The sequence below is a fragment of the Nyctibius grandis genome, chromosome 7 (assembly GCF_013368605.1).
Source record: "Nyctibius grandis isolate bNycGra1 chromosome 7, bNycGra1.pri, whole genome shotgun sequence".
Lineage (NCBI taxonomy): Eukaryota > Metazoa > Chordata > Aves > Nyctibiiformes > Nyctibiidae > Nyctibius > Nyctibius grandis.
Window position 1 is genome coordinate 28,114,321 of NC_090664.1, and position 9,828 is coordinate 28,124,148.

Sequence of the window (9,828 nt, forward strand, 5' to 3'; positions counted from 1 at the left end):
GCGCAGATGAAGTTGCTGCTACTGATTCACGATTAAAGCTGCCCATCATTGTGTCACAGAGATAAGAGATCGGAATATTAACTGCCCAGTTTATCACAGCATAAATCAGTATGAAACCCCATACCAAAACAATACATTTCGACCAGCGCCCACTGCTAAACTGCATATAAACATTCATAAGAAGCAAGCAATAACACAGTGCCCACGGCAGGTAAGGCATCATTGCAATACTCAATTGTGAAAGAAACTCCATAAAAAGATGAGATAACACAGCATTCAAAAATGACATCACCATCTTCACTATCTGTTTTAACTTTCCAACCCCTTGTAAATCTCAAAGGAAGAAATCTGATATTCTCTCAGCTGAGCTCTCCGGGTCTCCTCCCACCAGAGCCAGGATTCAACTTATCAGAGCAACCTGTTGGAGCTTCTCTCGTGCCCCACGTTGGGCTCCAATAAATCTGTCATGGTTTAAAGCTGGGCCAGCTATTAACCAGGTGGCAGATGCTCTCTGTTAACCCTCTCCCCCCCCCCCCCCAAGGGAAAGGGAAAGGGAAAAGGGAGAGAGACTTATGGGTTGGAAAGTTAAAACAGTTTTAATAAACTATAATAATGAAAAAGAATATAATAACAATTATAATAGAAATAACCAAATATATACAAATATGTACAAAACCAAGATCAAGAGCTTGGAAATCCTCCTCAGGCAGAGTTGCTCCCCCCAGTACAGGCAGAGGGGAAAAGGCAGTACCTCCCCCCAGCACAGGCAGAGGGGAAAATGTAGTAGCTCTCCCCAGCACGGGCAGAGGGGAAAATGCAGTACCTCCCCCCAGCACGGACAGAGTATAATGTTCTGCGAGAACTTCTCTGCATGAAGCATACAGTCATGAACAAGATTGTAATTTACATTGGAATGTTTTTTTTGGAAGTGGTTTGTATAAACTACAGTATTTAAGAGCTTAAACTGATAGATGCACATACACGATTGATTTAAATTGAGATTACCTATTTTGATCTAGAACCAACCCATATCTCTGCTTACTGTGTTTCTTTGCTGCCTTATTGCTGCACATTTGGCTCTAATGTAGTGTGTTTTAAATCAGACATTATCAAATTTTTATTATGAGTCCTGTTGGCATTTTAAGGCCTTTATTTATTTACTTACTTGCATAATACTATTGTGCTGAATAGTTCTTTTTTACTTGAAGGTGTTGTTTCCCATGGGCGATGAGGCAACTCTTTCCTTCTGCAGCTTCCTTGGATGACTGATATTTTATTACATAGATTCCCACAGGCATGTGATTTGTATGCTAGGATGTACAATTTTGCTTTCTGGGGGTGGGGAAAACTTATGGCAACCAGCAGATTTTTCTTTGTTCTTCATCAGCCATCCCTTTAACACTTGGATCTATGTAACCACATCTAACTGCATCTGCTATGGTCATGACCAAACTCAGCTATCAGGATTTCATCATCATATCACACCAGTATAAAAATGTTATTAATTTAGGGATGCAAGATAAGTCATCCTATAGCAGTGTAAATTTTAAACTGCACAATGCATATCCCTCTTCTGTAAGATAGAAGGAAACGCAAGTACCTTCAAACTGATTCTACATGTATTTTAAAGTCATTCTAGCTGAAATGATAGTGGAAGCCTGATTGTGTGTGTATTGGTCCATAACAATAACTGCACCGTACATAAAGCTGTAGCAATGAGAACTAGGACTGTATAAAAAGGAAAAAGACTGAAACCCACTATATTATCAGTGTCATAGCATTCAGTACATGCTTTACTGATAACACTTCTTTCCTCCTGAAAAATCTTAGACTAGCATGAAGTGTGGCTTCATAAGAGGCAAAGCTATAGCATTTGTAAAAGTCACTACTGAGGAGCAGCAGAAAACTGGTTCCATTCATAAACTGGATTAGTAGTTTCTTTTCAGTTTGACAGACAAAGATGTAAACCAAAGATATGCTTTTATTTTCTTTGTGGCCACAGTTTTAATATGTAAGTCCTAAGGAAGACCCTAGAGAACCAAAATCTATTCCCTCAAGTGCATCAAAGCATTTAAGCTGTCTTTTCAGCAATCCACCAAAGGAACAAAAGGAAAAACAAAAGGTTCACTTGCCAAATATTAGTTATCTAAAATGCACATGAATGCAAATACATGTGCTGTATCTTTACTCTACCTATAAGAAAATACTTAATACCAATTATCCTTCACCTTGGAATAAGAGAAGGACTGTTAAATTCAAATCAGCCATAAAACTGTAATCCATGACATACTGTAGCAAATAATGACATCAGTGATTTCATCAGTGGTGAGGTATTACCATGTCAAAATATGATTTTCTGTCCTACAGGGGGCTGTTTAGTGATGCGCCAACCAGATGCTGACAGGTCTTGTAACCCACCGTGCAGTCAACCCCATGCTTACTGCAGTGAGGTATGTGCTACTGCATTGGAGCATAAAACACCCCAGTAAGGGCTTCCTACACACCTCTCTGCATTACAAAGATTATGCCAACAAAAAGTATTTTCAGAGATTTTGCTAAGCATGAATTTTTTAAAATCAACTTCAGACCATTTTCTACCTTTCAATTAAATGTTGAATAATCTCTGCTGATTTGGTCAAATCTGCATAAAAATATATGAAGAGGTACTCACCACGCTAGCACTCATCAAAACAGTCTTCTCTTCCAGTCATCTGTGTTGTTATGCTTTATGGCTCACAGAAAAATGTGTTTTTCTGCCACACAGTGTAAAACACTTGTTTCCTACAGACTAGAACGTGCAGTTGTGAAGACGGATACACTGAAGTTATGTCCTCTGATGGCACACTTGAACAGTGCACTCTCATCCCAGTGGTGGTGATCCCCACCATGGAGGACAAAAAGGGAGATGTGAAAACCAGTCGAGCTGTGAACCCTACCCAGCCCTCCAGTAACCAGTCAGGACGAGGAAGGACTTGGTTTCTACAGCCTTTTGGGCCAGGTGAAGTCATGCAATGAGTAGTTCTGAATGCTAAGTACTGCCGCAGGGTCTGTCAGTTACATTTTTGCGATGCTGAGGAAGAAGAGAAAAGCCCTTAAGTTCATTTAAGAAAGGCATCTGCCCTGACTGAAAACAATAGGAGAGGCATAAGCAAACCCCTAGCCTTCTTAGCCACTCCATCAGTATATTTAATGAAATCTTGTGTTGCAGATTTCCTTTTAATTCCTTCTACCTGTTAAAATTCACAGAACCTATTTGAAATGAGACTTTAGAAGGGAGTTGACTGCAAAGGTGCAAGCCAGGATATAAGATTATGCTGTCTCAACCAATAATGTTGCTGACAGGGGAGTGAAAAGGTAGCACTGAATACTGCAGAGGGTAAGAGCTGCTAAAAATTTGCAGCCGTAGCATAAATTGTAGGAAAACAATCACTATAGATATGCTAATGCTTTTCTGACATATTAATATTTAACCTAATTCATGCTAGACAACAGCTAACCATATTATTGATATTTAGCATAGACATGCTCTAAATCTCTGTAGGCAAAATTTGCTTTTATGACGGACCATATTCTTTAGAGCTGAGCAAGGACTTATGTGCAAGAGTGGCAAGAAATATATGACAGTTATCCCACCAAAAATACTTTATAATGTCCATCATGTAATCAGATTTCTGTAAATATTTCCTGGCACTATTAAGCATTGAGATAAATAAAACTTTAAGTAACAAATTAATTTCACATAGAGATACAATGCTTGTCCAAAATGTTGATTATATGAAGAGAGCAATTGGTTATCTTCCTGTCTTTTAAATCGCATAGAGCTAAATATTCTAACGCACTTGTGTCTTAGAGTGTTCATTTCTTTTTGAAGTTTTTATGAATGTCTTTAATCTGAAAACTGAAAGCAGTACATGCATAATCCATAAAATGCTACAAATTGAGAACTACAGCAATACTTCTAATAAACTGATTAAATCATGTTTGGGTTAGAAATACTTATGTTAGATCCCATTAGTCCTACTAGTATTTACTGTTATTTGTACTGTGATACTATATTTGATACCTGCAATAAAATGGTCTTTACCCAATTAGTTAATTTAATCCACAATAAAAAAAAAGAAAATTAACCTTTTCTGGTCCTCCTTTAAAAAACAGCATCTTACCAAATATGTTATCTTACTCATTGTAACTAACTTCACCCGAAAATGCCAGAGGGTGGGTTGTAGCAGCCAGAGTGCCAACAATAAGCAAATGTCAGACAGTTGCCTTCAACTGTTTAGGAATGTGGATACTCATGTGAGCTCAGACATGGTTTTGAGAGCAAGGAACAGTTGAAAATTTCATGAAAACTCACCAATTTTCCAGTAACTGAAGTTAGGAAGGAAACATAGCTCAGATAAAAACAATGGTATTAAATAGGACTAATATTTATTCAGTGAAGGTATGAGCAAATGTGGAAGAAAGTGAACATTTTGCACTTCAGGTGAGATTTATGCTTGATTGTTTAATTCTAGGATTGGGTAGCTATTGGGAAGGTTTTGATTTACTCTAGCATGATTATTACTTTCCTCATAGTTTCTAAGTCTAGATTTGAAATAGTTCTTTCACTGTGTTCAACAAATTATATTGCAGATCCAGAAACGAAGGTATTTAAACTATGCTCTTCAGGTATCTATACTGATGTATTACCCAAAACAGATGAGTTTGAGATGCCAATTCCCTTATATACATAGAAATAATCTGTCTGGGGGAATTTGGAAAGCCTGAGTTATATGCCTGTAGTTGCATAATATGACATATGCATAACAGAGTTCCCTGCTTTGACAAAAATAAATAAATCCATACACAAGGAAATGCCAGTCTTTTTTTCAAGAAGATAATACTATTTTTTAAAACAAGCAAACCCAAAACAACCCAAACCCCCTTACATTTACCAAAGGAAATAAGACAAGGAGAGAAGAAACTGACCCATTTAGCAGTACTGAAGTCTGAATTCCTCTCATTCGTATTATCATATCATTGGATATGTCAGGTGAAATCTACTGTTCAATCCATCTTTAATGGATCAGTTATTTCAGTTATATCATTTATTATCAGTTATAATGTTTCATTAGGTTTATTAATGTAATGAAGCTAAAATGTTTTTATATTAATTAGTCTTGAACAAGTTGTCCACATGATTGCAAGACTGTATTGCTAGAGAACAGAAAGCCTGAACTTAACTGCACAGTAATAGAGAGGGCTACTGTGAATCTGAGCAATGTCAGTCTGACTAATTTTTGTTATTATTACATTGTAGAAACATCAACTGCATTGATAATGCCTTTTTCTTCTACAGAGGTATCAGGGAGTAATAAGTATTTGGTCAGAAAAATTTTAGCTCTGTTTGCTTACGTTGAAAATATACATGACCTCATGAAATAAAAATTTTTCCCCTTGTAAATGAAGTAATTCAGCTTTTTAATGGAATTTTCATTGCCAAGGAGGTGCAACAAGGCTAGCTAACCTCCTGTAAAAGAATGTTTTCAAAAAGTCATTTAGAAATTTGCAAAATAAGGCAGATAAAAGTAGTGAGTCAAATAGCATGCACTGACCTTGAGTTGTGACATGCTCATTTGGGGTTCAGAGCAAAACCCCACAGACTGAGAAAGCCACACCATTTTTCCTGGGAGAAGTGGATACATCTAGGATCAAGGCAAGCAGGAGAGTGGGATGTATACCTCAGATTGCAGGGACATCATGTCCAAAATACAAACTGCACAGGCTGCACATAAATATGGTCCTTATTAACAACAGACTGTTGTTCTATTTATGAGCATAGGTTGTCTTTTTTGGTGTATTTTTGCTTCTTCTGTGAGAGGAAGTTGTTTTATAACAAAAAAACTTGCATTTGGTAGGGGAAGAAGTTGCAAAATTATTACTTATGCAGTAGTGAAAGTTGTGTATGTGCAGTTAAGATATGCATGAGGTAAAACATGCTAAAGGTATTTAAAAACATAAAATTAAATAGCAAGAAGAATGAAAATAGCAGGCAGATTGATTTACCAGAGCTAGAATGGAAAGTGATGCTAACAGCATAAATGAGTCCCAGGCTGATAAGCTGCCCTGTGATACGCTGAAGGATTGTCCACTACCAGTGGGCCCAGGGGCTGGGTTTCTGGGGGTCTCACTTGCTGCCTCTGCCCCACGTCTCAGCTCCATTCGGATTATCCAAACTTCATCTGAAAAGCAGAACACAAGTGCATAGAGAAGTTCTTGCTCAGTTGTTTAATAGTATTTACTCTTATTAAGCTGTAACTGCTAGTGAAGACATCTGTTTTGGATTATAAAAGTATTTCTATACTACATCAGAACTAATAATTCAACAAGACTAACTCAAACACTACTGACTAACATTCATTCCTTTTAGATGGGAGGCTGAAGACCTGGGTTTATGGTGTAGCTGCTGGTGCATTTGTTTTACTCATCTTTATTGTTTCTATGATCTATCTAGCCTGGTGAGTTCTTTAATTATTTACAAACAAGCAGTCCCACACAGACTGTAATGCAAGCATTTACATATGCCACTGTAGAAACTGCAGGCACTCCTGTGAACTGCAGTGTTTAATTTTCCATGTCCTTTTGTCCAAGCTCAGGTTAGTGGACTCTGGTTGTAGTCTAGATGATGGATAAACACATGCTCTCCTGAGGTCAGAAAAACCTCTTACAAATATGGGATAGCTTAGTGTATAGTTTATTTTTGCTCAGTTTATCTCTGTTAAGAATGTACTGTGTCCACGATAATTTCTTTGTGTCTATATCACAAAATGCAGAGAGAAACAGCAAGAAGGAAATTCAGTGATCAGGCAAGTTGGATTTGATATTTGGCAGGATGTAGAGATACACAACCCAACAAAGTTTGAAAACTTTCTCATGTTTTTTTTTCATAGATGAAATAATATTTTGTTGAAAAATCTTAGTACATGTGAAAGCAAAGATTTTTTGCAAGAACAAGTCACTTTTGAGAATGCTCTCCCTGAAGTTTTCTAGGTCCTGTTTGGAATTTCTTATCCAAATGACTGTGCAGGTGGAAGGTGAGGGAAGTGTTGTACACATCAGGCTCTTGGCTGTACTGCGTTAGTAGGCATTTTAGGGGGCTTCTGGATTTGTTTGGTTTTAGTAAACCTTTTCCAAAATCTCACTTCTGTCTAAGTAAGGAAAAAAAATCTTTTATTTTCTGAGGAAAGGAAAATCCATTAGCATACAACTCCACTGCAGATTCTTTGGACTGGAATCTTGGCCACTGCAAGCCTCTGTAACAACTGGTTTGGTAACAAAGATTTAGATTTGGGCAGCCTAAGTGACATAGCTGAGATAAGATTTTGGGTGATACTGAGGACACACAGGCCTGATTTAAAGAAATGCTTATATTGCACTCTAAAAGAAGACAAGTACTAAAGCATGCGTAAGCATGCATTTTCCTTTGGCTTGGTGATTTTTTTAAAACTATATCAAGCGGATTGGAAATACTGCTGGATTAAAATCTAATTCAAGGCTAGACAGGGAATAGTTATGGCTAACAACCACATCTCTGCTATTTATGACTAGTTTGATTATAACATCCAGAGTTAACTCTAGTCATTCTGGCAAGTATAATGAGATAAAACTAATCAAAAGATGGAACTTTCCTATGGAAACCCTTAATCTGCCAAGAGAGATTAAGATTTGAGTAATATAATTTAAAAGAACCTGTTTGTGGCTTTGATACATGACCAAATATTGCACTGCAGGCCCTGGGTTCTTCTGAAAACTGACTATCTTGCAGGATTACCTGCCAAGGATTTAATCAAGTCACATCAACACCCTAACAGCCTGTTTCTGAACAACTGAACTTTGAATTAGATGTTGCTTTGAGTTGATAATTACTGATCCAAGTGAAGGTTTTAGGCTTATAGCTTTTACAAATGAGCAAGCAAACGCACTATCTTAAAACACCACACTCATCTTTCATTTAAGACTGAAACCCATCTTTGCTATGTTATTAGTTTCTTGTTCTGTTTACAAATTATCTTATTGTTTCAGCAAAAAGCCAAAGAAGCCCCAGAGAAGGCAGAACAACCGACTGAAACCTTTAACCTTGGCTTATGATGGAGATGCAGATATGTAAAATATAACTTCTCATGGTGACAAATGGAGTCTAAATTAACAGATTGAAATCAGATGATATCCAAAGCCACAGGGATTCTCTATGGAGTGGATTAAGTGTTTTGGCTTTTTCTTTTTTTTTGTAACTGAACCATAGATAAAGAAGGATGGATTTCATAATGCCTATGGATATTCAAGGCATTATTGCTTTACTTTAGACCATCAGCACTGAGAAATCTGGCAGAATCATGTCAATAGACCCTGCAGTTGGGAGATTTGTGGTCTTTCCTCAGTCTTACAAACTATATGCACCACTTCTGTCTCCAGAATACTGTAGCTGACATAGTATTAACAGCTGGAAGCCCCTGCAGCATTAACCAAGTAAAATCAGTACGCATGAAGTTTGTACCAAGCTGTCTATGACTCTCTATATTCAAGCATAACATATATACTCAGTTGAACCATATGTATTACTCTATCAGATTATACACTTGTTAAAGAGCATTTTAGTGCTTACTACAATATTGACTTTTAACTGGGATTAACACACTGAGCAAGTTCAACAGTTTGCCAGTTGATGATAACTTGTGTTAACCTGCGTTTCCAAGGGCAATGACTCACTTGCAAAATTCTGTCCTGTTATCACTCCAAAGTATAAAGGCCTCATACGTACATACAGAAAGGAGGCATTCTCAGATTCAGTATTTTCTAGCAGTCACTGTCTGGAAAAAGGATACCCATTGTAAATGTTACAACATGTTTCTACTTTCTCTAACTCAGACTGTTGCCTGCATCTTTTTTGCTACGTGTAAGGCAAATTTTTGCACTATATTAGTGCAGCATGATATGCACTTAACTAGTATTGCCATAGAAACTGCCTCTTTTCAGAAAGGATGATGATGTATCTTGTGCAAGGAGTGTCAAGTAGACAGGTCTTGAATCCTGAAGAGAGTAGCATTTGGTTTGGACTGCGACTGGATGGAATCGGCTAACGATATGTACTCTACACACCGTTCCTCGTCACAGCGGCCATTTGTAGTCTACATCATGGCAGCAATACAAGTGTCTAGTTTCTTGCCCCATCTACCTATACTGTTATAGATTGTCCTCCTGGTTTCTAATTGTACTTTTAAGGCTGTTTATGACTAGATTTTTTATATTTGTTAACTTTGTTAGCAAAAAAAAGAAAAAGAAAAGTGGTTGCCCTGTAATCTTGAGTGACATACTTACTGTCTAAAAAGGTATTCTGATTGTTTGTTCAACTAAAATAAAATGGCTTTCCTTTTTTTTTCCTTCCACTAGTGAGAGCGTTTTCACTGTTGCTGACAGTGCAATACTCAGAGCCCTTTTGTCTTTTCTAATTAGGATAATTGGATAGACTCTTTTAATTATTCAGTTAAACTCTTGAGTGTACTGGCAAGTAAACAATAAGATCAATAGTTCTGCCATTTTAATACTCATGACTTTTTTAAAAAACTCTGGCAGTATAAAAACTCCCTGTTAAGCTCTTCCATGCTTATGGCTTTTCAGTGTCATGCTTCTGACATGAAGCTCATTGACTTGCCACTGTATCTACATGCCTGTTACAGATGTGATTCATGACCTGAGAAGGGGTATTCTCATCAAATGGCTTCTATGTGTAGCCTGAACATATAAGTGACTGTGCCACTGCTAAGCAATACAAAACTTTATCAGGCAACCTCT

The 9,828-nt window shown here is 37.3% G+C and overlaps 1 protein-coding gene across 1 annotated transcript in view; it reads left to right on the forward strand.

The window, feature by feature from the left end:
* Positions 1 to 8,619, forward strand: part of THSD7A (thrombospondin type 1 domain containing 7A) — a 219,964-nt gene extending 211,345 nt beyond the window's left edge. The window contains exons 26-29 of the mRNA XM_068404754.1: positions 2,368 to 2,450; positions 2,788 to 2,998; positions 6,410 to 6,497; positions 8,062 to 8,619. Of these exons, the coding sequence (XP_068260855.1) occupies positions 2,368 to 2,450; positions 2,788 to 2,998; positions 6,410 to 6,497; positions 8,062 to 8,146 (467 nt within the window). The 3' untranslated portion in view covers positions 8,147 to 8,619. The remainder of the gene's footprint in view (positions 1 to 2,367; positions 2,451 to 2,787; positions 2,999 to 6,409; positions 6,498 to 8,061) is intronic.
* Positions 8,620 to 9,828: the final 1,209 nt, after the last annotated feature.